The 27,503-nt window shown below is 43.8% G+C and overlaps 1 protein-coding gene across 3 annotated transcripts in view; it reads left to right on the forward strand.

The window, feature by feature from the left end:
* Positions 1 to 27,503, forward strand: part of MAPKBP1 (mitogen-activated protein kinase binding protein 1) — a 533,456-nt gene that overhangs the window by 352,867 nt on the left and 153,086 nt on the right. For all 3 annotated transcript variants that reach the window (XM_069208767.1, XM_069208768.1, XM_069208769.1), the window contains exons 8-12: positions 1,479 to 1,661; positions 7,507 to 7,667; positions 17,905 to 18,097; positions 22,192 to 22,338; positions 23,234 to 23,418. In XM_069208767.1, the coding sequence (XP_069064868.1) occupies positions 1,479 to 1,661; positions 7,507 to 7,667; positions 17,905 to 18,097; positions 22,192 to 22,338; positions 23,234 to 23,418 (869 nt within the window). The remainder of the gene's footprint in view (positions 1 to 1,478; positions 1,662 to 7,506; positions 7,668 to 17,904; positions 18,098 to 22,191; positions 22,339 to 23,233; positions 23,419 to 27,503) is intronic.

Here is a 27,503-nt window from a genome sequence, read left to right on the forward strand (position 1 = left end):
CTGGAGTAAGAAAATAAGTTACTTACCTGTAACTGCAGTTCTCCAGTATTGGAATCTTTCATAGATTCACATGCGACCCACCCGCCTCCCCGGAGAAACTCACTTCACCTCTTTCTTTCTCTGTTTAACATATTGTATGCACTTGTGCTTGGAAAATCTGAGGTGCTGGAGCTTCTCTCAGGAGGTTCTGAAGGGTGCTGTCGCCTGATTGGTGGAGGCTCAGTTTTGGTCCTTTTCACAAAATGACTGATAGACTGTGAAATTGAAGAGGCCTAAGGCCTTTTTTTCTCTGTTAATGTCTTTACATTACTTGTGAAAATTGTACCGGGACTCCCATCTCGACGACGGGGAATGATTCAAGCATGTGAATCTATGAAAGATTCCAATACTGGAGAACTACAGTTACAGGTAAGTAACTTATTTTCTTCTTTCTTACTAAGGATATTGCTGTAGCAATAGATGTGCCTCAGCAATTCATTCTCAACAAGTATGTGCATTTCTGAGTCTTTGACAAGGGCACATGGGCCTCACTGTTTCCAAAGGCTCTTCACAGTTCTGTTACAAAGGTCTGACAATTCGACAGTTATGACCTGGTGTCCCTTGATCTTAATTACGGAACAAGTGATAAAGAATAATTTGAACGTTAAGACAGACCGACTCCCAGTATCTTGTATTAATAAATATTTTCCTAAAATTTTACATTTTCATTTAACCTGTACTAAAACTACAGTTGGGCAATTCTTTTCTGATTATTTGAACAGTGCATAAGCATGATGGCTTTTTTTTTTTTTTTTTTTTTTTTTTTAACGACGGAAGTAAATAATTTCTGTAAAAGATTCATTCTTATTCTCAAACGTTTATCGAAAATCTGGACTGGTGAAGTTTCTCCTTTAATTCAACAACACTCCGACAAGAGTTGGCAAGGAAGCAGACTGTACAGTGTTAATGTGCTTAAGGTTGCTAGCCCCAAATAGACATGCCGCACAATTGCCGTCCTGAAAATTGTCTGCAGCTGTTTTCTTATGTAGTTTGGTATATCCCATACCATAGCTCTCTGGATGTTCTGATATTGTTACATAGTTTCCTCTGCTGGAATGACTTAATGGAACCATGTTCATGTTCTCTCATTCCAGAATAGATGAGTGTTTAGGAAAGGCACCAGTAGTGATCCACTCAGTTGTGTAACACGTCAGTCAGTGGACGCACTGTAGATATCCGATAGTTGGCATATTGCATTCACATATAAATTTAATGTACCACAAATACAAACTATTGTTGACGTCCATATCAGTAAACTTGGTCATTGAATCCTGTGGCAATTGTATGAGTCCCAATAAGAAGCTGTTAAAAGAAGAGTTCTAATAGGAGGTAGCTATCAAAATGTGTCAATATACAGCGACATATGCACCCTCTATTACCAGTCCAGGGACATTTGTAACTCTGAACCATTAATTTCTCTCTGATTTATTCTCTTGCAGTTGAATGCAACAGTTCCCCTGCTTGGACGTTCAGGCTTGCTGGGGGAGTTGCGTAATAATTTTTTTACTGATGTGGCATGTGGAAGGGGCAAGAAGTCTGACAGCACTTTTTCCATCACCTCGTCTGGGCTCCTATGTGAATTCAACGACAAGAGACTGCTGGATAAATGGGTTGAGTTGAGGGTGAGTTATATCTCTGAACCAGAGCTTCGTTGGAACAATACACTGCAATAACATCGCTTTTTTTTTTTTTTTTTTTTAGTGTTTGCTCACCAGTTCTTTCTAGTGTTTGGAAGTGTAAGTTCCAGAGTCAGTGACTGTAGTGCCCATTAATAACATAAATGTAGTTCCCCAAGTCTTGGGAGTGAAGCACTGGTATTGTCATTTTAAAAGGTAGTGGAAAAGAGGGCACATACTTTAGAAAACGCTTTTTTTCTGCTGGGTTAGAAGCATGTGAGTTTGTGTAATACCACTAATTCAAAGTAAATACAGTTTTCCTTTTAAAACGAAGTTTAACATTTAAGCAGATTGCAGTTTACCCCAGAAATGTTTGTCAAGGCTATGTTGGCAGTCTTTGTAAGAGGTAGTATTCTTTGAGCATGTTTTTAGTTAAGAAAATTGTTGAATTCTTTAAAAAAAAAAATTAGTGATTTTCAGTAGAACTATTTTGCGCTTAAATTCCTCTACTTCACACCACGACTAGGAACATATTGTGTAAAGTGCAGAATGTGTGGCAACGTGCACCAATCTATTTTGATCTACCAAATCCTCTTCTGCCTAAGAGAAGGTAACTATTTTTGAATGCCCCCCAAGATATTTGTTTTATTTGGTTGGATTACAAATCTATTACTTAACCGCTTTAAGGCTCCACTTCGGGCATCCAGTTGTCTGTATGTATGTGCATTGTATGCACTACACAGATTGCATATCTCTTCATGTTTGTTAATCCTGTATAAAATATATATGTGTGCACTATGACTTTTTCCAGACTCGAGCACCTTCAAAAATAAACTTTGTACAGTGCCGTTTAAGGCTTCATGAAATGATACTGTCTTTGATGTACAAGAGTCTTTATATTGTTGGGTGCTGGATGAAATGTGGCTGTTTAATAGGGAGTTTTGCCTTCCACCAGGTGAAATAATTTAAAGTTCTGTAAATTAAAGATTGTTTTAAAACCTTTTACTTCTTTATGACTGCCCTGGTTAAACTCACCCAACGCAAAAAGCAACTGAACCAATTCCACAATCCTGCCAAGAGGCTAAATATTTGGCGAGTGTTGTGCTTTTCAAAAACTAGCATTGTATGTAGGTGTTCAGATTAAATCCAGGAGAAAGCAGGGTGCTGCAGTAGTATCTTGGGCTTACTGTAGATCTATGGGATTTTGGACCCCGTGTAGCTCTAAGGGTTGAGGAGGTTAAAGCTACTAGTCTTGGAGACAGTGCTGGATAGCAGCGATTCACATGAAGAGCTAAGACCTCTCTAGTGCTTGGGCAGAAAATCATTGAAGCAGTAGCCAGGCATATTGCCCCATACTCTGTCTCTTTGGTGTGGGCCAAGCAGGGCATCTTAAAGGGTAATTGCTGTAAATCAGGAATGGCTTGATGGTAAATAGGGCTAATTCCTGGGGATTCACATCATGATTTTGCTTCAGTACGATCCGGTTCCTGTAGCATGGGTATGCTTTCAAAGAGCTGTGCAAGTCTCCTGTACCACAAGCTTCATTATAGTAGCTTTGTTCCTATATACTAAGCACTCTTTTCTCCCTACCCTTCTCTTACCATCTCTCCCCAGTTCTCCCCCGGGCCAGCCCACTACATCAAAGAAATCTGTACCCAGTACCCATGTTCTCTAGGCTCACTGTTGGGCCTGGCTTTAGAGTTGTCCTCTTACTGGATCTTACCTTATTTGTGCATTTTCTCAACATAAATTGTGGCATTTCTTGAAATACTCTAATCACATGGGATGCTTAACTGATCTTCCTCTCCATCCTATCCTTTGTGTCGCTCTTTTATTCTGCCAAGTGGTAGTTCAGACTGTGAAAAGGTGCAAACTTACTTTTCAATAATAATATGAATTCCAACCAATAATGTGGGGGTCTGTTTTTAAAAAACTCAGCTGATCTTGGGCCTAATATTTTCTTTATAGTCCCAAACTAGGAATGACATTATGGGCAACATAAAACTAATCTCTTGTTCTGTCTTTAATGCTTGTTATATTTTGGGAATATGTTCAGCTGCCTTTCTGCAGAAAGCATGTGTTTGCAATGCATTTAGTGCAGCTTCGCAGAAGCTTCGCCAACAGAAAAATATGGAGGTTTAGGGCTAAAGCAGGTATTCATTCAAACAGCACCGTGTCCTTTAGCCATAGCGGAGCTAAACACCAAATGTGTAAAATGAAGAAGATAGGAACATGGCAAAAACACGGCTGTCTCTCCGTGGCAGTGTTCCACCATCTTTGTGTTTGGCATATGTTTAGCTCGTGGAAGCCCTTGGATCCTGCCCAAGGCAGACATGCTGGTTTAGGGAAAAGAGATCCTACAGTTTTCCCGGTTACGTGTCGGGTGCCTGCGACAACCAGCTTAGAAGGCTGCAGTAATGCAAGGCGTAGAGTTGAGCCCCAGCTTGCCTGTGTATTGGCTTGCTGAGTGAATCTTGCCACGGACAAGGTAAGGCCCACAATGGTGATTTGGCAGGGGTAGCATGTAATGGAAAATGGGGTCCGAAAAATCACTAGCTGGCGGGCATATCTGCTTTTCAGCAAGAGCAGACCTTGCTAAATGAAATCTGTGTATGAAAATGCGGCTGAAAAGCATTCATGCGCAACTTAACATGGTTATGGATCAAAACAGGTTCCCTTTGTTAGTAATCTCTGTAGTAAAATATATTTTCTTTCCTTGTGTTTTTGCTCAGAACACTGACAGCTGTGCAGTAAGTTGGATTGAAAGATATGTTTTACTTGCTTGTTTGTTTTAAGTTCCTGTTCCCCTTACAATTGTTCCTATCATACCATGCTTGTGAATGATCAAACATCTCATTATTCCGCAAAAGGCTGCTATGTATGTGTTGCATTTTGTCTTGATGTACTTTCTTTCACCATCCAGTGCATGCTACATCTTGAGAGTTCGGTCTGGTTCTTGGTTAGTTTTGCTACTGAACAGGCCACTGAGTTTATGCACTGTTAATCTAGTTCCAGGGCAGGATAGTGTCCTTCAATGGCTTCTCAAGCGCCCTATTTTCAGACACTAGTCACAGCAAGACAAACTCCTTTTATTTAATCACTCATTTCTGCCGATTTGCTATCGGCACTGCTCTTTCTTTCTAAAACCGGGGCCTGGATCCACCCGTTCTCTAGCCATGGCAGCAATCCTGTAGCCCTTTGTCCATTTGTAGATCTAGCCAGTAGTTGCAGGTTATAGTGCTGTTTTATGTCTATGCTTGGGAGTTGGTGGGGATGGGTAGCTTTAGACCATTAACAAATGTGCTTGTACAGCAAATGTCATCCCCAGTTTTATTTGTAAGTGCGAGCTGTATACACCCCCCAAACTTCATGTTACTTGGCTGGTTAAAGTCAGGTAAGCAGAGGTGCTCCCTACTCTCTGAATTGGGGGGTGGAGGGGTGGCCTCACCACCCAACGGGATTCCTTAGTCATTGGCTTTAGTGTCCACACTCTGCATGGGCCTGAAGCCAAGGAGGGATGTGATGGACACAGGTCCAAGAGTCGGGGTTGGCTCACTGGTGCAACCTTTGTTTTTATTGGTTTTCTGAAGGAAAAGGATGTTGAGTGCATCTTTGGCTATGGATGCACATTAAGCTTAGGCACCTTCTCCGTGTATATTGGAAGACGGTAGGATCGTAGGTTGAATCCCAAAATGGAGGACGTCTCATAAAACTGCCTTTCAGAGCCATGAATTTGTAGGGGAGGTTGTTTTTGGACTTTTACCGTGGTAGTCTTTGTCTAAGGATCCAAAGTTCCCTCTGCAATATGGGGAAGGGAATGTTAAATAGAAGTCAAGATGTAGCATATTACTTGCTCAGATACACTGCATCATACAGATTATACTTGAAGATTTGAAAATAAAATATCAAGCCCCTTACTCAGCACACCTTTTCACAGGACACTTACCCTTTGCTCTTTTCCCTGTCTCGGGTGTTTATTTGCATCAGTAATAGGCGACTTGAGCCAACATTCACAAACCACCAGCATCTCTCTCCAGTGTTCCTAACCATTGAGCTCTCATTCCATTGTTTCGGCTGGTTGTTACTGTCGCAAGAGGTGTTGAGAGACATCCAAACGTTTTGCTCTGTGCGGCATTGGATTGCTTGCATGCTCCATCCAGTCACAGGTAGCTGCACATTACAAACTATTCTGGCACTTCATTCTCATTCCAGGGACTGGAGTGTCCCACTTTCCGGCACTTGGCCTGATCCTCTGGCTTGCAGGCTGCTTATTTTGTTGTCTTCATTGTTTATTAGACTCAGACACGCAGCAGACTGCTTTACTAACTCTAAAGGTATGTGATTTGGTCATGATATGCTTGAATGTATCAATGCCGCAAACCAGTAAAATACTTGGACTCCTCCACGTAATATGGCTAACAAGATTCAGCAAAGATAATAGGCCTGGCTCTAATGTGTTACTGTAAGCACACACAGGCATTTACAAATGCTGTTTATATGTAACATGCTGCTTAGCCTGACCTCGTGGCTTTGGAAATCAAATGCCGGGGAAAGTAGGAAAAATCATTGCATTCTGCAGAGAATGCATACAGGGGATAGTTGAATGTGAGAGACCTGATGATTGATTGTACTTTTCAGATGTGAAATAGTCCCGTGCGCCTTCAAACAGAAGCACTTCTTACAAGGTAGAATGATTCATCAGATAGCTAGTGGCATGAAGTGAGAGGGTAATCCTCTGGGTTCAGTCAAAGCCCACTATATGTATACTTTAAAGAGTTGGTAACTAAGTTGATCATACAGCTGTGCTGTCAAGACAGTTCTAAACATTTTAACTGTGCACTGTCAATTCCTCCAGGCAGCTCAGAGCTACAACAGGGATCATCACAGCATTGATGGTTTTTGGGAAGGGTGAAGCTTAGCAACGAGCTGATGATCACTGAGTCACTTTAGGAATACAGGGCAAGGCCACATGAAAGCAGTTCTTTGAGAGCCAGCAATTTTTTGTTATCGGCAAGTCTCTAAATCCCGAAAACCTGGTTTGCTCTATTCAGGGTACTTTACTGTTCATCCCTTCTGAAATTGGAATTATTGTTGCATGAATTTAGCCAGTTCTCCTTTGATAAGGATTGGAGTTGTGGTTCTTTGAGATAGGAAAATAGGTTTGTAAATTATACAATTTCACAATAATCTGTGGGTGCTGGAATCTGTATTGGCAGCTTTTGATGGGTGTTTACCTGCTTGTTGTGAACTACACACCGCAGTCCTTGTCCAACTGGCCAGGATTCATAAATAACTAGATCGGAGAGCTCCATACTCAGTGGCATTTTGTGTAATACCACTCTTAATTCTTTTAAGTTGAATCTGGGCAACAGCAATCCATCCACCAGTGTTTGAGGAGCAAAGGAGCCACATTCTCTAGCTGCTTAACCATTTGACAGGTGCCAGTCATTGTTTTCCAAAAGGTTCTTGGTGGTGGCCCAGTTTGTTTGAGGGCTGCCTACTGGTGTTGTATATGGAGACCATCCATGGTGCACGTGGTCGGTGCATGTTGTCATTTTTCATAAATCCTGTTTTAGCAGTTGAACTTGCTTACTTTTACCTTGCACTTTTGTTGCATGAATTCATATAATCAGATATATGCAAAAACTAGAAAAATTGCAGTACTTATCTCCACAATGCTTTACTATTTATATTGCAACCTCAATTAAATTGTTTCCCTTTTCTGACTACACTTCTAAACTTCCAAGGGGGTAGACTGTTATTCATTGTACTTGTCCTAGTAATCAAAATGTTAGATTCTAGTATGTAAAATGATTAGTGAGTGACCTGAAATACCTCTTGTCTTGTTTAGACAACTGTCGCAAACTGCATCTCCGTAAACCAGGACTACATCTTCTGTGGCTGTGCCGATGGCACAGTGCGCATCTTCAACCCATCGAACCTTCACTTTCTGACCACAATGCCAAAGCCACACCATCTTGGAATGGACATTGCCACGGTCACTGAGCCCAGGTAGGAAGAGAAGTCCTTCACTGGAAGGAGTGTTTCTGTGCTTATCAGTCAAGGCTATAGTTATATAATGCTGTGCCTTACAAATTGTATTTAACTTTCCTGTTTTGGGCTGAATGTTTTGGGCCCTTGCATTGTGATCTTACATTTAACATCGCAAGGTCTATTGCTCTGACTTTTCGGTAAGTGAGCATTATTCCGACCTTTGGGGACTGCACACTGGATTCCACTTAAAGAACAACAAAATGTGAATGTTTGAGCACCACTGTGCCTGCTGCTTGGTGCTGTTTTGTTGAAGAGTATTGTTTCAAGAGCCCCTTTTCCTTGCAGCTCTGTCACTCCAGGCAGTAAACCAAAAGCATTAGCCTTGTGCAGATCAGCCCATAGTGGCCAGCGATTTCTATATTATAATAAACTCTGGCAAGATCTAAGTCTGTTTTTCTGTAACACCATAGATTTCAACATGCAATTTATTTGTTAAAATCCCATTTAGGTGATCACACTGTCGCATTTGATCGTACGGAACTAAATCCGGTTTTCATCAAATTAATCTTGCAAAGGAAGAAATGGAACCTCCGGTTTCACGGCCGGTCCTTGGTGGACCCAGGATGACCATCCATTGAACGATGCGTTAACGTTCCTTGTTTTTTCCTACCACGGGAGCTGCCCCTGTTCTCACCCGATGGCACCAGCGCATCTCTGCCTCTGCCCTTGTGATGCAGCTGGCACGCGTCTGTGGTGTGGGGTTGAATTCATTTGCTAGAAAAATGAAAGTTGATGCATTTTTCTGGCTAAGACAGAAGTTCCTTTTATACTGGGGCATTCCGTGTGGGCTGCACAGTGCCGGCTCGTTAAGCCCACAGCTGTGCTCTCTGGGTTCAATGGGAACTGTGTTGAGGGTAATCAGTATTCAAATTACATTCATACTGTGCGTTAGAGGAACTACAACTTACATTCCCATTTCATTCATCCTCTGGAAGAAGTACAGTGATTGTGATCTGCATATTTCTCAGTTGTCTCGGCATTTGCATTTTTATGCTTCGTGAATAGACTGCAACTCAGTGAACAGTTTCTAGAGATGTCATGAGTGTCCCTTAACCCCTTAGCTGCTGGGCCGTTTCCCCCCCCAGTGCTGAGCCCTTTTTTGGCTATTTGGGGTAGTTCGCGCTTAAGCCTTCATAACTTTTTGTGCACATAAGCTATCCACGCCAAATTTGCATCCTTTTTTTCCAACATCCTAGGAATTCTAATGGTACCCAGAGTTTGTGGTTTCCCCTGGAGGAGACCAAGAAATTAACCAAAATGCAGTGAATATTTCGTTTTTTCCAAAAAAATGGGAAGAAAGGTCCGCCGAAGAAGGCTTGTGGTTTTTTCCCTGAAAATGCCATCAACAAAGGGTTTCTGGTGCTGAAATCACAATCTTCCCACCTTTCAGGAACGGGCAGACTTGAATCAGAAAAACACATTTTTCAACACAAATTTGGCATTTTACTGGGACATACCCCATTTTTACTATTTTTGGTGCTTTCAGCCTCCTTTCAGTTAGTGACAGGAATGGGTATGAAACCAATGCTGGATCCCGGAAAGCTAAACATTTCTGAAAACTAGACAGAATTCTGAATTCAGCAAGGGGTCATTTGTGTAGATCCTACAAGGTTTTCCTACAGAAAATAACAGCTGAAATAAAAGAATATTGAAATTGAGCTGAAAACAGCCATTTTTCTTTCTGTTTTACTCTGTAATTTTGTCCTGCGATGTCAGATTTTTTTAAAGCAATATACCGTTATGTCTGCTGGACTCTTCTGGTTGCGGAGATATAATGGGCTTGTAGGTTCATCAAGAACCCTAGGTACCCAGAGCCAATAAATGAGCTGCACCCTGCAGTTGGTTTTCATTCTATACTGGGTATACAGCAATTCATTTGCTGAAATATGAAGAGTGAAAAATAGGTATCAAGAAAACCTTTGCATTTCCAAAATTGGCTCAAGATAAGGTTTTGAGGAGCAGTGGTTTTTTGCACATCTCTGAATTCCGGGGTACCCATACTAGCATGTGAATTGCAGGGCATTTCTCAAATAGACATTTTTTTACACACTCTTATATTTGGAATGAAAAAATGCAGAGAAAGATAAGGGGCAATAACAATTGTTTTGCTATTCTATGTTCCCCCAGGTCTCCCGATAAAAATGATACCTCACTTGTGTGGGTAGGCCTAGCGCCCACGACAGGAAAAGCCCCAAAACACAACGTGGACACATCAAATATTTTGAAACAAAACAGAGGTGTTTTTTGCAAAATGCCTACCTGTAGATTTTGGCCTCTAGCTCAGCCGGCACCTAGGGAAACCTATCAAACCTGTGCATTTTTTAAAACTAGAGACCTAGGGGAATCCAAGATGGGGTGACTTGCGGGGCTCTGACCAGGTTCTGTTACCCAGAATCCTTTGCAAACCTCAAAGTGGCTAAAAAAACAAGTTTTCCTCACATTTCGGTGACAAAGTTCTGGAATCTGAGAGGAGCCACAAATTTCCTTCCACCCAGCATTCCCCCAAGTCTCCCGATAAAAATGATACCTCACTTGTGTGGGTAGGCCTAGCGCCCGCGACAGGAATGCATCACACAAGGGTCAATGGTAGTCCTTGCTTGAGGTCTACTGTTAACCCTGGAGTGATTCATTCCTGAAGCAGGTACTAGGCGCAGGCACACAAGCGGGGTTGTGTTTTTATCAGGACAAGTGGGGAAACACTGGGTGGTAGGAATTTTGAGGATCCCTGCAGATCCCTGGACTTCTGCTCATTGGAATGCAAGGAAAATGTGTTTTTTAAGCACATAATGTAATTTCAAGGGGATTCTGGGTGAAGGAAAACTGGTGAGAGCCATGCAAGTCCTGCACCCTTGGACTCCCCTGGTACTAGTTTGTTAAAGTTAACCCACCACTCACACTGGTTGGTTTTAGCACCTCCAGAAATTATGGTTTCAAAGCATGATTACTTATCAAAGTATCTGAATATTGAAACCAAGCCTTCTGAAGGTGGGCCATTAAAGCCGCATCCAGGCACCAACCTCTTTATGGTCCATTCACGCACAACAAACAACCCTTTCATATCGCCAGCCACGGGCCCAATCCAACGAATCACTGCACTCACATTAACTTACCGCTGCCAGACAAGGGCCCATCACATTCACACGCCACAGAACGGAATAAGTTTGACTACATTTTACCACCTGTCGAGTAACTGCCTCCTTCTTCCTTAACATTACCAAATGCATGCGTAACGAATCTTTACTCATGACACCTGTGACAGCCACCTGAGGCTCAGGAAGACATGTTTTTCATGCGCCTTTAACGCGCTCTCTGTGCTAAATCCAACTCCTTCCAGTTTGTGGATGCAAGTTGGGGGTGTCCGAGTATGCCGTACAAAGCGATTCCTCGAACTGAGTGAGCATATCTACCTTTGAAACTAAGGGAGACATGCTGGGGATTTCTCATGATGTTCCCTAAAGAGAAGGTCATAGGCTATGGAAAAGGGTAGTGTTTGGTACATAGGGGAGTCCATGAGAACGTAGCATATGTCCCAGCCAACATTATGTGCAGTGATGTGACTATAATGCACTTATACAGCAAACTGAACATCTACTAAGTTCTGATGGAGGATGAACATGAAAAGCAGGTCAAACACTGACCTATACAAGTCATTCTCCTTCAGTGCTGGGATGGCACCAATGGGTTTGAATCCATAGGTGTAGATGATGTACATCTGTACTACCTTTACTATCTGCCTTCTACCTGTGCAATAACCCTGTGAAGGCACTCCTACCATAAGCTTTCCTTACCCATCCATGTCTCTGTTCGCATCAGAGTCCTGGCTAATCCTGTATAATAGCCAAGTGAACCTATACTAGTTTGTGGAAGCAAGTTGGGGGTTTCAAAGTATGCCGCACAAAGTGATTCCTCGAACTGAGAGAGCATATCTACTGTTGAAAGTAAGGTAGACATGCAGGCGAAGAAAGGGTACTCCGTGGCAATGTGGCATATGTTCTGTCCACTAGTATATGCAGTAGGGGGAAGAAAATGCATGTTAATTGAACAGAACACCGACCACGCCAAAAGGAAGTCCATGATGAAGTAAAATTCTGTGGCTCCTTGCCTAACGAAGCAGTGGCCCATGGACGTTCGGTATCCATGCACTGCCACTGAAAGGATTACCCAACAGCAGCTCAACCTCAGTCGATTTCCCAGAACTTTGTATCCCTACTTGCTTTACGTTGTATCATACTAAAGCAGAGGCCTGGTTGTGATGGACACTGGGGACAGTAATACCGACTCTCCTGCCGCTTTCCATGCTTTGAGCACACTTTACAGCGACGACATGGACGATCCTTTTTGGGTGTTTTAGGTATGCGATCAGCAAAGTGTCGCTCCTGCAGCCTTGCCACATCCTCCAGGACATGATGTGGAGGCTGCTGCTTCTGTAACAGCAGTGAGGCTTTCAATTACAGACAACTGGAAGTCAAGGAAAGTCATGAGTCTTCCTGTTGTTGTCTGACGGTAAACAACATACGCATTATATGTTGCCATATGAATCAGGTGGGTAAACAGTTTCTTGTACCAAGTGCGGGTTTTAAGACACGCATTGTATGGTTGAAGAACCTGGTCGTTCTTGTCCACTCCACCCATGTACTTATTGTAATCGAGTATACAGATGGGCTTGTGGACTTCGGCCATCTGACCCCAAACCGTGATGGGAGAAGTGCTCTCATCATGAATTGTAGTGAGCACGTATACATCACGCCTATCTAGGAACTTGACTGCGAGCAGTTCGTTAGAACGCAATGCAGTACTCTGTGATTTCTGGAGCTTCTTGCAAACAAGCTCCCGCGGGAATCCTTTGCGTTACAACGAACTGTACCGCGGGCCACAGTGCCAGCTTTGTAGAGCTCACTGAACAGCTCTACTCCTGTATAGAAATTGTCCACATAAAGGTTAGAAGAAGTGGCTGGACAAGTTCCCATACAATCTTACCTGTGACCCCTAACGCGGGAGGGCAACCTACAGGGTTTAGGGTAGAATCCTTCCCTGTATACACTCTCAGGCTGTACACATAGCCAGTAGAGCTCTCACACAGCATGTACAGCTTTATGCCATAGCGAGCTCTTTTGCTCGCAATGTACTGTCTGAAAAGCAGCCGTCCTTTGTACAGGATCAAGGACTCATCGACTGCTATATTCTTTCCAGGAGTATAGATCTCTGGAAACCTGGCAGACAAATGTTCCACGACAGGCCGAATTTTGAACAACCTGTCATGATCTGGATGGTCCCGGGGCAATGCAGCAGAATTGTCATTGAAATGCAGCATGCGCTGCAGTAGCAAAAAACTATCTCTGCTCATGTATGGTGCGAAGATGGGAGTTACCCAAACCGTGCGAGTCGTCCAGTAGGACTGCAAGGTGGGTTTCTGCACTAACCCCATTTTGAGCGTAAGGCCCAAAAATATCTTCAACTCCGCCAGCGAAGTGGGAGTCCACTGGCGTGCCCTAGAACTGGGCCCTAGAGTGCCTCCGCACTCCCTCAGAAATTGGTCTGCACGCAAATTTGTTTGCTGCACAACTTTCTGAAGAAAGTCAACATCCAAAAACAGATAGATGTAGTCGACTGGCAAAAAGTTAGCTGTATCGACTTTACATCCAGCGTCACCAGTAAAAGGTGGAATTTGGGGCTGAACCAAACAGGGGGGCTGCCAAGAGAGCACTCTCTGTGTGCTTGCGGCAGCAAGCACGTGCTCTCTGGGTTCAGCTAACCCAATGTGGTCCCGCTGCCCAGAATGTGCTTGCGAAGGGACAGCACGGATGTCGTCATTGTCTCCTTCAGACTCACTGGAAGAGGTGTCGTCAGATGGGACTCCGCCGACTGAAAAATCACTCCCAGAAACTGCCCCATTGTCCTCTCCCTCCAATGCTGTCTGTGTCTGCTGTCTCAGTCTCTGAGCCTACATCAGAACTGTCCTCCATAACCCGAGCTAGGGCTTGATCAGCAGTCATCCAACGAGACGCCATCTCTGCAACTGGCTAAACTGTCCCTCTAAATTACTAGCCTACGTAGAAGGCAGATAGTCACAAAATTGCTTGTAGGTATGTTTGTTGTGTACAACAGGAAATGTCGTCACCTTACCTTCGCTTCTTCAATTCTGCAGATTCTCTGAAAACACTGAAAAAAACAAAAAAAAATGTATTACTTCACCTTACCACACACCCTGTGCAACAGTCATTTTTGGTGCTCTGCCTCCCATTACCTCCTCTTCTAATTCCCTCAGTACTACCCAGCAAAAGTGCCACTCATATCTCCATAGTCCCCCTGGCATTACATTTTCAGGAAATACTACACGAACGACCGCACTCCGGGATCTCTTATTTCACAAAATTCATTTATTCAGGCTCCGTTAACTTCGTTTACAGCTCAACAATCACCTGCCCTACGCGTTTCGGTCTGAGAGACCTTGATCACGGGCATATATATATATATATATATATATATATATATATATATATATATGTTTAGAAACAAAGTGGTTGAAGGGTTGCTGGGCAGCACACTCCACTGCCGGTGCCCAGTGACAGAGAAGACCAATCTAGAAATTATCTAATGCCGAAAAATTTCACCGCACTCCACGAGGTACAAATAAACGTGTATTTTATTGCAGTCAATAACCACCAACGTGTTTCAACTCGCCAAGGAGTCTTGATCACGGTCCTCGTGGAGTGCGGTGAAATTGTTCACCATTATAAAACAACACACAAAAGAAAAAACAGCATTTACAATGCAATGGGTCTTGCATGTGCTCGAGTTAGAGCTATTAGGGTTATAAACTCCTAACCCAACTTTTCTTGCCACATAAATTGATAATCGAAAGTTAAACTCTTTCACATAAGAGAGCCGATTCACAGCGCCACGGCCACCATGAGCATCATGTGAAGAGATAAACAACAAGGAAAAGAAGTTCGCTCGCAGTTAAACGTAACAGCAAAAGATATCTATATCTATATAAGAGAAAACAAGACACTCATGTCACAAACCTTTTTTTTTTTTTTTTTTTTATACGTGTGCTTGCCCTTGGCAAAGCACACATGTATAAAAAAAACAAAATGGCCCCATTGATGGTCACCCTAAGGGCTGACCACCAACAATTTGTTTTTTGTTTTCAGTTTTTTACCCTGGGGGGGCGATCGGCCCCCCCAGGCAAAACTACACGTTTTTTTTTTTTTCCCCCCTGGGGTCGGCCCGTGTTCCAAGGGCCGACCCCGCCATTTTGTGTTCAATTTTTTAAAACTTTTTTTTATAATGTGGGGGACGTGATCGCCCCCCAAAACCGTGGAAATAAATAAATATTGCCCCGGGGGGGGGGGGGCCCTTTTACAAGGGGGCCGACCCCCCCCCCAAAGAAGATCCCTGGTGCCTAGGGGCGTTTCCTGGCCATGGATCGCAGCCGTGCTGCGATCCATGGCCAGGAAACGGTGCCAGGGAGGCATCGATGGAAAGGGGCCTCCCCTTTCCATCGATGCCTCCCTGGCATCTGGGGAGGCCGTTTTGGCCTTTTTTCCCCACCAGAGAAAAAGAACGCTTACCTGCTTCTCTCCTTCTCTGGTGAGGAAAAACTGTGACGTCAGCGCGCCTCGCGCGTCTCCCACGGGGGGGAAAAAAAAAAATCCTCGGTGCATTGCACCGGAGGATTTTTAACCCCTCCCTGGTGTCGGCCACTGGTCGTGACCCGCACCAGGCCAGCACCTAAAAGGTTAAGGGTTGAGACGTGTATGAGTGGGTTGTATGTGGGCTTTTTCCGATCCGATTAGGCAGAGGGCATGCTGCGTTACCATGATTACAAACCTAGTATTGAAACTCGTCAGTTTATCAAATTATCTTGGATGCTAATTTGGGGCCAGTAATATACATGGCTTGTTATTTAAATTGTGCATTTTTGTAGCAATGTGGAATGTGTGCTTCAGTCACTATGGCCATTTAGCAGCGTAAATTTCAAACAATTGCACCTTGGCACAAACTGCCTATTAAACTCTGAGGATGGTCAGTGGTAACTTTGTGGGTATTCACAAATAGTTTCAGTAATCCCACACTGCTTGTTGGAGGAAACACATGCAGGTGATTCACTAAATGTTGTATAGTGCAGCAAAGGATGTGTGGCAGATCACCACGTAGTAGCACGATTTTTAACACGTATGCAGTGGGTAGAGTTAGAAAAAACGTGTACAACGTTTTGTAGGTTTATAGAGAAAAAATGTTTGTGGCACCTATAGATAGATAATTTTGCTTTAGGCATGCAATACAAACATGTAGAACTTTCATGGGTGACATCGTGCTGGTATCTCCCTGGAATGCAGCGTTTTTGGTGTCCCAATGAAGACTAAAGCAATATCACGAATATAGAAGATAATGTTAAATAAGGCAAGGGGAGACATGGCCTAATGGGTGGCTCCGTTTGGGAGCAGGGGCTCATTTGGAGTTTGCAGTTATGTCCGGTTTCTGCCCCGTGCAGTTTTGAGTCCTGCATAGGATGTACTTTACAGGTATGCTCCTTTGGAAGCTAGGGTAAGCCAATGATGATGGATACCTCAGGGACTCATCTACAAGGGTCTTTGTACTCTATGGCCAAGCCCTAGAATCCAAAACGTTGAATTCTGTGTGGGTCTGTAGGAATGGTGGAACTGTGATACTGGGAGTGAGGTGAATACCTTTAACTGAGATATTCGAAATTACTATGGAATCTGTCTTTTTGCAAAAAGATTTGGCTTAATTTAGGTCTGAGTTACTGACATTTGAGATGTGTAAACATAGATTGGGGCAAGAGCTGCCAGAATGGTGTTACACCCTTCAATTGTCCAGTCTCCAACTAAATTAATCACAAGATTATACTCAATTGCCATGGAGATGATATAAGGACCAGCTTCCAGGGTGCAAGAATATTGTGGTACATATCTAGGTCTAAACCCAGGACGAGATGTGGCCTTCAAACCCAGAAAGATACAGACTGATACGTTAGAAGTTCCTGCAAAGGGTATACCTAATACCAATGTCAATGGCCTAGTATACACCAGTAAATGACACTAGGTGCCAAAGATGTGGAGCCCAAGGGTCCGACTTTATGCACATGGCGTGGCACTGCCCTAGAGTGGCTGCGTTCTGGAGTCAAGTGATGGGGGGGGCTGTGGAGGATATGACAGAACATGAATTTCGAACAACCCCCAGTGTATCATCACCCAGATATGTGAATTCACTGCCACTGCATTACATCTGGGTAAACAAAGAGTGGCCATTTTTTAATTTTTCTTTTTTGGGGGTGGGAGAGGAGAGATCAGTGGGCTGGGATCTACGCAACAACACTTCCTAACACTAGTCCAAGATACTTTTGGGTGCCACTATCGACTTACTTGGCTATCTTAACCAATTGATAAGTTACCTGGCCTTATGTATTCTATGGAATGTACTGGTGACACTGGGAACCAGGGCGTGACCTTTACCAGCCTGCCCGGCTAAATGCTGTGGAGGCCAAAATGCAGAAATGGATGTACCGAATAGTTCAGATATTATCTTGGACCCCTCTATACTGCATGGGTGAATATTATTGCTGGACTCGAAAACTGGTCTTGAATTCCAGTGCACATGACAAGAAAATATAAATGTATATGTGCCATTATTGGTGAATAAACAAATAAAACAATGGACTGGGGCAGAGCTGCAGCAGGAAGAGGTAAAAGGTGTTTGGTCCGTGGATGCATCACTATGGAGGATACTTGACTCCTGGCGGGAAGAAATGAGAACTGACTGAAGGGAACATATTTTCATGAATGGCAGTTAACTAAATGATTTGCTCATTGTTTCTGTTTGAACCCTAATTAAAGCAGATACATTTTTGGGGAAAAAATGTAAATGTGTAAATTTCAACATGCACAATTTACCTACTTTTGTTCTGGGTATATGAAATGGTCTTAAATTACAATTATGCACATGCATAAATTGTGCTTATTCGTATTTTACCCCAGGTTTTGTGATTGTCACATTTTCCCAGTTACCAGTTAGGCTTAAGTGTTTTCTCCCTAACTATGCACAGTTGATTCTCCCAACCCATGATGAAATCCTCAACACCTGCAAAAAGCTGGCATCGCAAATATATTTTCTGCTATTTGAATATCCCAACACTAACTACAGCAGGTTTCTTTTTCAATTTTATTTGCAGTCGACTCTTCTCCAACCCCTCAGCAGACGCCAAATATCCAGATACCATCGCTTTGACCTTTGACCCCAACAACCAGTGGTTGTCCTGCGTGTACAATGACCACAGTTTGTACGTGTGGGACGTAAAGGACCCCAAAAAAGTAGGAAAGGTGTACTCTGCGCTTTACCACTCATCGTGTGTCTGGAATGTGGAGGTAACCACGGACTGTTTAACTCTTGCAACTAAGCCTTTGTACTTCAGCTGATGCGGGCCTTTTCTAACATGTCTTTCAGTTAGCTCAACGTCTTTAAGTTTCGGGTATTACTGGAAGAAACAACTGGCAAATTTGCATAAACTCATTTCAGGTGATAAAGCACAGTATGGTTTCTAAATTGCGGGTTTATGTTAATTTGCATGCTCTTGTTTCCAGATTCATATCTTGCAGTAAAGAACACCGACCTCGAGATCAGGCCCAACATAAATTTAGCAGAGTAATAGAATAAGTAACTGAGTTCTATATCGGGAAAAGACAAAAAAGGCTTTGTTAAAAAATCTCAGAAGTAAGGCAGTATAGAAAAACGTTAAATGCCATTGAGATATACATACGGAGTATTCAAGAGTAATTACAAGTCCCAAATGAACAGCAACGTCGTTAAGAAAACCGTCTCTAGTAATAAGGAAAGGTCTCTGAACAAACGGACAGCCTCGGGAGGAAAGGAAAAGTCTCCGGCTCACCCCCAGATCAGGGCTTTTAATACACAATTTGAACATATAGAATAATACCGTTGTTTCACCATGACCGGGCCACACATAATACACCACCAGCCAATTGCAAATTAACATATCCCAATTTCCAAGGCAGTAAGTACCACGAGCCCCTTTCTGCAGAAACCTCCAGCAGGTTCTACTATGTTGCTGTCTGGAGCTGTGGAACATTATGAAACATTTGTAAACAATGGATATATACCAATGAAATCTGTCAGGTGCAAAGCGGAACTACATCAGAAGTGTCCTTGGACACTCGGCAACATTTGGGACACGAAAAAAAACCCTATTCGTAATACACACTCTAGGAAAATAAGCTGTCAGTGTCCGGTGCTCTGCAGAGTGAGACAACTTTCAGGGGGACATTGAATGGGAGAGGGAATGAACAAGGGCAGGATTAAGGGTACATTGGAGCAGCAACCATATTGTTTGAAATGGAGACTTGATGAAAATGTGACCGAACTAAAACACATTTATGAACATTCCTGAATATTTATTTAAAATCGCTTTAACTCCAATGTTAATTTAGCATTTGCAACTGGAGTTTATGTAATCACAATGATTTGTCACTCGAAATTACACATTAAAAAAAAAAAATCTTTTACACCTGCAAGGTTGAAATAGTCCATGTTTCGGCCTTTAACCTGTGCATATTCTCCCAGTGGCGTACAGCAAATGATGCCGCCCCTTGCAGAATGTTTGAGGACCCAGAGTCACCCATATCACATAGTCATTGACCTTGGGCTGAATGGGGAGCCGCCTGATGGGATGGGGACTCCTCCGCGCTATGCCCCTGTTTTCTCCAATGAGTGGTGCACATTGCCATGTAAGTCACCAGTGTTTGTGCTTTTACTGAGCGAGGGACTTGTATGTCACTGTGAAACATTTGGAAGTTCATAGTCTCCTCACTGGTGTTTAAAGACATCTGAGTGTCTCTTCACAATGACTTCCTTATACCATCCTCCCATCTCTTCACTACAGATGAAAAGTACAAGATCCCAATGTTAATATTTGACTGGCAGGTATTAGTCCACGTACAATAGGCAGCAATAGAATTTTGATGGATTTTGCATTTCTCTTTATGGACAAACGCATGAAGAAAGAATGGAAGGCCTAATAAATGAGGTGCAACTAAGTGGGACTGTTGGCCCAAATGTGGACCAAGTACCCACTGTGCCCTTTGGATCAAGCTGCGCCTAACTGACGAGCCCAGGCCCAGGAGGAGACCTGGCCGTTCGACCTGCATTGTTCTATTAAAGCAGGTTCAAGATTGATTTGCACTTAGTTGGTCTGTCTGAGGTGGCGTGGTGGGCAATAATAATGGACTGGAAGGCAGTCCTGAGTTAACAATGGCTGAGAGTTAAGTCATGTATTCCAGTGTTATGTTTTGTTAGAGTTCTAAGCACTGCATCAACTCCTCTAAATATTCCACAGTAACAAAGTATTGAATGTTCGGAATGATGTACAAGAGAGCAAAGGAGGGTAAATAATTTTAGACACAGCAGTCCTACTCAGCAGTGGCTGATTACATCTTGAGGCTCTCCATATGGTTTTTTTAATATCTACAAATCAAACCCCACGGCCTACACCTGCAAAACTAGAATCTAGTCCACTAGATTAGTCTCCCTGAAAATGATGTTCTGCTAGTTTGTACCAACCAGCAGTCTGATTCTTCTCTGCTTTAGAAGGCCACTCTTGAAGAATCTTTTTCATGGACTGTTCAAAAAGTGTGTTTTCTCTATGGTGAGTTTACATTTTATCCAACCTCCCACCGTCACTGTTTTGGCCATCGGACCCCACTGATGAAAAAGGCATAACCTCTTCAACATTGCTGCTAATGTCCCATTGTTAATGGTCGCTTATCAGGAATCTGAAACCTTCAGGCTCTTGCGGTGCAGATCTCCAGCTGTCTTTCTCGTGGACCATTAACAATCAGGCTCTAGTTTCTGCTGCCCCTCAGTTCTTAGTGTTAAGCCTCGGTTATCCTTGTAGTAGGGACTCACCCATCACAGTCCTTCTTTGAATCAAAGCCCTTCAGCTTGCACCTCCTCAGACGGGAGATGCATTGTCTGCTTCATCAGATGAAAAGGACCATATAGTAAGTTAATCTGTTCAAGTGCTAGGCTTCCCCAGCTTGACTCAGCTTCACTTACAACCAGATCACATTATCTGTACTTGATCTGTTTGGAGTGGGATAGGAGAGGGCATGTTCTTGATGCCCAGGTGCCACAGTAGCAAGGGCACCTGCCTTGCAGTCTTTCTTGATGGCATGCTGTTTTGCTCTTTAGGTGTTTAGTAGGTACATTGTCTTCTAAAATGGGTTAGCTCCAAGGCATAAAAAAAGAGGTTTATCAATAGTTTTTCCTTTGTATGACATCTTTATTTTGATTGCGTTGGCTAACTTGATGGTGAGCGAGGGTTATTCCTAATTTGCAAGTTAAAAGGGACCAGGCCTACTGAAAGCTCATTTGGAGCGAAGCACCATCCACCATAGTTTCTTGCATACAGAGGTTTATCAGTCTTCACCCCCCTCCCCCCCCCCTGGTGAAACTGAACCTTCTGTTTCAACACCAACTCCAGGCAAGGCTGCTGCATAAGTTGGCTCTGTTTTTATACCTTTACACAATAGTGTTTTTAATGTAGGCAACAGTTCTTGTAAAACACACCTGCAATGATCGGTTTAATGACACTTGAGCTTCTGTTTTCATAGGCGTGTTTTATCCTGTCTCTTCTAATCTGTTATTGCATCTGTCTAATGTGTTTCTTCGATTCTTAATGTGTACTTTTGATGACTTAGTGAAGTATTCCTGGAGTATCACTTGGCACAATTATGAAAAGGCATTGGCTTTCAATGGCGAATAAACAAAGGGAGCTGCTTTGATCTTTTTGGCGGGATTAAGTAACATCAATAGAAGCAGGCCTGAGATCAGCGCAGTCTTATCCTTTGATGTGATTTTGCAGATTCGATAAATTGTCCTAATTATAAAAAGGTTTCTGCTTTTTCAGTACACCCCGGGCATTTTCAATGGAGTGACGTCTTTTGTTAAAGTAATCCATGTCCTATCTATTTTTTTTATTGTTTTATGTTATGGAAGATAATTAAACCGTATTCTCCACTGATCAGTGCATCAACAGCTGCTTGGGCATTAAGTGCTGTTAAATTGACCGGCTTGTCTGCAGTTACGGTCCCAAACCTAAGGAGAGGGCACATAATGTAATAAAAGATCAATTAACAGCTTTTAAAGCCGGATAGCATGTGGGAGCTATTAGTGCCCAGCTCTTCAGTATCATCCCAGCACAGGCAGACAAACTGCCAGGTTCCACCGTTTACTCTACTGTCTTGCTTCATTCCATCACTGAACTTAAAAGGCATGCAAACAGTAGCTAAAGTAAGCATTCTGATTGGCTGAGCCTAGGTAGGCACCCCATAAAGGAGGATAGTTAATATGTTGTACTGGCCTCTCAGTTTCACCTGCTCAAGAATTTAGTATTTGAAGGTAGTTCATTCTGGTTCATTGGTTTCCATTCTTCATTTTTCTCCAGACTTACCCAGAAATCAAGGACAGCAACAAATCTTGCTTGCCCCCAAACTCTTTCATCACCTGCTCATCTGACAACACCATCCGCATCTGGAACACGGAGACCTCAAATATTCATGGGACCAACATGCACCGAAACATACTGAGCAGCGTGAGTTCTTAAGCTGATTCAGTCCTTTGGATGCTTCCCTCTGCCTTACTGTGCTTTTCGTGCATCTCAATTTTATTCAGCTGGTTAGGGATTTCATTCATTAAAGACTCAGTTTAAAAAAAATCTGTAGCTAATTGAGATTGGGGTATGCATTAGAAGAATCTTTTAGGATGTGTAGTCCTGTGCCACTTCGATTTCAAGCACGAGTTGTATAGGTGGAGTTTCAGAAAAGATGAACTTTGTTAGTATGTGGTGAATGTTGTATTTACATAGGCCGAATACTACAGATGTACATGACCATTTCATGCGAGAAAAACTACTTTGGGTGGAGTAAAGATCGTTAGGAGCCGCACTGGCACCTCGGCTGTTATTGTAAACAGTATGGTTGTGAATGTGTTTTTCACAACAGCCCTAATTAACTTAAGAGTTTAGTACTTCTTGGAAAGCGGGAATGAATTACATTTCCAGGGAACCCATTTAACACAGAATGATGATCCAACTATTCACACATTTTACATTCATAATCTGGTATGAAAGGTTTTTGAGAAACTGTGTAGTCTGCCATCCTCCTTACTATGAAATCCTCTGGCATCTGCAGACTAGGCCACTGCCACAAGCTGACAAGGAGTTACATTACTGCTTCCCTGTCCTTCCATAGACAACTATTTCTTTCATGTAATGCACTGTTGCTCATGTGAAGTGATTTCCTTTATAAGAATGCATTAGTAAAAGACCTTTCAGGTTGAATTAATCTTCGTGCTTTGAACTTTAATGCTACTTTGTGTATCCTTACACTTTCTCTCTTGGACGTGTGTGATCTTCCCATTTATTTTTTTATGGCTGACTCCTCATTTTGTAATGTCTGACTAACATTACTTTGCCTTCCTTCCTTCAGGATCTAATGAAAATCATCCACGTGGATAACAACACCCAGGCTCTGCTGGATATGGACTACAACACCGCAGTGGTGAATGACAAGGCTGATTCTCAAACCATGGACGCCAAGGTTGGGATTCGCACATTGTGCGTGAGCCCCAATGGACAGCATCTGGCATCTGGTGACAGGACCGGCACTCTGAGGTAACAGACTTGTCTTAACCAGAAGAAGCTCTTTCCACATCAGTTTTCTATGGCATGTTACACATTTCACGGTAAAGGACGTTAAAACGATTGCCTCTGTTAAGTAAGGAGTGGTGTTTTTCGAGCATCAGCTCGGGGTCAGTTATTGAAAGGACGCACCATTTGTTTAATCACTCAGTTAATCCCAAGAAGGCAAATTGACTCCTCTGCATTTCAACCTATGATGCCGGGTATTCATGGATTATTATTCAGGGGCAAATTAATACTTGAAATTGAGTAGTGGTTGTGCGTTATTCCAACAAGTACCGCTTCAGATCTCTAGAATGCTGATTTTTAGTATCCGAAGGACTCACTTGCAAATAAGTGTTTTGTACCACACCAGATAACGTCTTTACAGGCATACTAGTTTGCCAAAGTATTGATCGTTAATCGTCCTGTGTTAAATTGTAACTAGCCCCTTTTTTTTAAAGTTTCTTCTGGGTTCTTTTATTCAATGTGTGTTAAATGCATCATCTGGGACCTGCTGATTTCAGCGTCTAAGAACAAACGACCATGAGGAGAAAGTTTACGAGGGGCAGTACATTTGAGGCTCATCAGCAACACTATTAAGGTGATCTCGAATATCCGCACTGTCAGATATGAGTGGATCTGGATCTTTAGTCAAAGGCATGGTGTTTGAGGTCATACATAGGTGATCAAACTTGTGCAGTCCTATGCCATTATTTCATACATGTGTTGTATACATCAGTGGTTCCCAACCTTTTGACTTCTGTGGAGCCCCATTTTATCAATACTGGAGCCTGGGGACCACCACTGAATCATTATTGGAACACGGGGATCCCCAAGGAGTCATTACTGACAGCTGGGACCAAATAATATAAAAAAATGTAAGCAGCCGCGGACCCCCTGAGGAGGCTTCGCGGACCCCCAGGGGTCCCCGGCCCACAGGTTTGGAACCACTGGTATACATGAAGTTCAGGGAAAAAGAGATGGGGAAGGTTGCACAGGATCATGTAAATTGCAAAGTTCTTACCAAAATACATTCCACAGTAGGTTAGTAAAGGAGTCTGCCCATATTCCATAGTCCACAATATGCATACCCCTATATAGTGTGGAAGTTCTGTTCTGGATTTGGTATTTTGTGGCAGTAGCAGAATGCTTACTTGTTGATAGATAAATATCGCAGAGAGCAAGTATATGCACTGAGCCTGTGAATATTTTCAAGTGGGTATTGTAAGGAAATGCCTCCTTGGCATGGTTACCCCCTGACTTGTTGCCTTTTGATGATGCCAAGGTATGATTAAAAGTGTGCTGCGACCCTGCTAACCAGACCCCAGCACCAGTGTTCTTTCCCTAAACTGTACCTTTGCTTCCACAATTTCCTAAACCCTGGCACTCGGATAAGTCTCTTGTAAATGGTACCCCTGGTACCAAGGGCCCTGATGCCAGGGAAGGTCTCTAAGGGCTGCAGCATTTCTTATGCCACCCTGGGGACCCTCACTCAGCACATGCACACTGCCTCAGTTTGTGTGTGCTGGTGGGGAGAAAGGCTAAGTCGACAAGGCACTCCCCTCAGAGTCCCATGCCAACCTCACACTGCCTGTGGCATAGGTAAGTCACCCCTCTAGCAGGCCTCACAGCCCTAAGGCAGGGTGCACTATACCACAGGTGAGGGCATATGTGCAGGAGCACTATGCCCCTACAGTGTCTAAGCAAAACCTTAGACATTGTAAGTGCAGGGTAGCCATAAGAGTATATGGTCTGGGAGTTTGGCAGACATGAACTCCACAGTTCCATAATGGTTACACTGAAATCTGGGAAGTTTGGTATCAAACGTCTCTGCACAATACATGCACACTGATGTCAGTGTGGAATTTATTGTAAAAATGCACCCAGAGGGCATCTTAGAGATGCCCCCTGAATACCAATCCGACTTCTAGTGTAGGCTGACCAGTTTCTGCCAGCCTGCCACACACCAGACAAGTTTCTGGCCTCATGGGGAGAGTGCCTTTGTCACTCTGTGGCCAGGAACAAAGCCTGTACTTGGTGGAGGTGCTTCTCACCTCCCCTGCAGGAACTCTAACACCTGGCGGTGAGCCTCAAAGGCTCACCCCTTTTGTTACAGCTTCCTAAGGCATCCCAGCTAGTGGAGATGCCCGCCCCTCCGGCCACTGCCCCCACTTTTGGCAGCAAGGCTGGAAGAGATAATTAGAAAAACAAGGAGGAGTCACCCACCAGTCAGGACAGCCCCTAAGGTGCCCTGAGCTGAGGTGACCCCTGCCTTCAGAAATCCTCCATGGTTTTGGACGATTTCCCCCAATAGGACTAGGGATGTGCCCCCCCTCCCCTCAGGGAGGAGGCACAAAAAGGGTGTAGGCACCCTCCAGGACAGTAGCCATCGGCTACTGCCTCCCACACCTAAACACACCCCTAAATTTAGTATTTAGGGGCACCCCTGAACCCAGGAAATCAGCTTCCTGCAACCTGAACCGAGAAGGACTGCTGACCTGAAAGCCTTGCAGAGTTGCCGGAGACAACTGCTTTGGCCCCAGCCCTACCGACCTGTCTCCTGACTCACAAAACTGCAACAGCGACGCATCCAACATGGACCAGCGGCCTCTGAAGCCTCCGAGGACTGCCCTGAGCCTAAGGACCAAGAAACTCCAGTGAGCAGCGTCTCTGCTCAACAACAGCAACAATATTGCAACTTTCTTGCAACTTCTAAGGACTTCACTCTGCCCGCTGGAAGCGTGAGACTTCCCCCTCTGCACCGACACCCCCTTTGCTCGAGCTCCAGAGAACCAGTACCACAGGGAGGAGTCTCAGGCGACTGCGACCTTGTGAGTAGCCCGAGACGACCCCGCCGGACCCCCACAGTGAGGCATGCAGGGAGAATCCACAGGCTCCCCCTGACCATGACTGCCTGTAACAAGGAACCAGACGCCTGGAACAAGCACTACACCTGCAGCCCCCCGGACCAGAAGGAACCGAACCTCAGTGCAGGAGTGACCCCCAGGCGACCCCCTGCCTAGCCCAGTTCGTGACTGGCCCGAGAAGCCCCCCCTGTGCCCTGCCTGCACCGCTAGAGTGACCCCCGGGTCCCTCCATTGAATCCAATACAAAACCTGATGCCTGCTTTGCACACTGCACCCTGTCGCCCCTGTGGGTCTGTTTTGTGTGCCTACTTGTGTCCCCCACTCTTCCCCAGTGCTCTAAATAACTCCCCTCGTATGCCCCCCCGAGGACACGGTACTTACCTGCTGGCAGACTGGAACCGTAGCACCCCTGTTCTCCATAGGCACCTATGTGTTTTGGGCACTTCTTTGACCTCTGCACGTGACCGGCCCTGAGCTGCTGGTGTGGTTACTTTGGGGTTGCCTTGAAACACGACCCCCCCCCAACCCCCAAAGTAGGCTGCCTATGCCCAGAAACTGCGACTTGTAAGTGTCTTACTTACCTGACAAACTAACCATTACTTACCTCCCCCAGGAATTGTGGACTTTTGCACTGTGTCCACTTTTAAAATAGCTTATTGCCATTTTTACTAAAACTGTGTATGCTACTGCTCTTATTCAAAGTTCCTAAGTTACCTGCGTGGAGTACCTTGCATTTTATGTATTTACTTCAGATCTTGAACTTGTGGTTCAAAAAATAAATTAAGAAAATATATTTTTCTATATAAAAACTATTGGCCTGGAGTTAAGTCTTAGAGTGGGTTTCCTCATTTATTGCCTGTGTGTGTACAACAAATGCTTAACACTACCCTCTGATAAGCCTACTGCTCGACCACACTACCACAAAATAGAGCGTTAGAATTACCGCTTTTTCCCACTATCTTACCTCTAAGGGGAACCCTTGGACTCTGTGCACACTATCTCTTACTTTGAGATAGTATATACAGAGCCACCTTCCTGCAGGTATTAATTTGTAGTGTCAGCAAACGAGATGGTAGAGGTAGATTACGCGAAATTGGCATTACAATAGGGATGAACCAAAGTACATCTGGCATTCTCAATAAAAGCTCCCAAGGGTGAGGGCTAAAAGAAAAAAAAGGTGAACAGCCACTATATGATTGGTGTTACTTG

This window comes from Pleurodeles waltl, chromosome 9, assembly GCF_031143425.1.
Source record: "Pleurodeles waltl isolate 20211129_DDA chromosome 9, aPleWal1.hap1.20221129, whole genome shotgun sequence".
Classification (NCBI taxonomy): Eukaryota; Metazoa; Chordata; class Amphibia; order Caudata; family Salamandridae; genus Pleurodeles; species Pleurodeles waltl.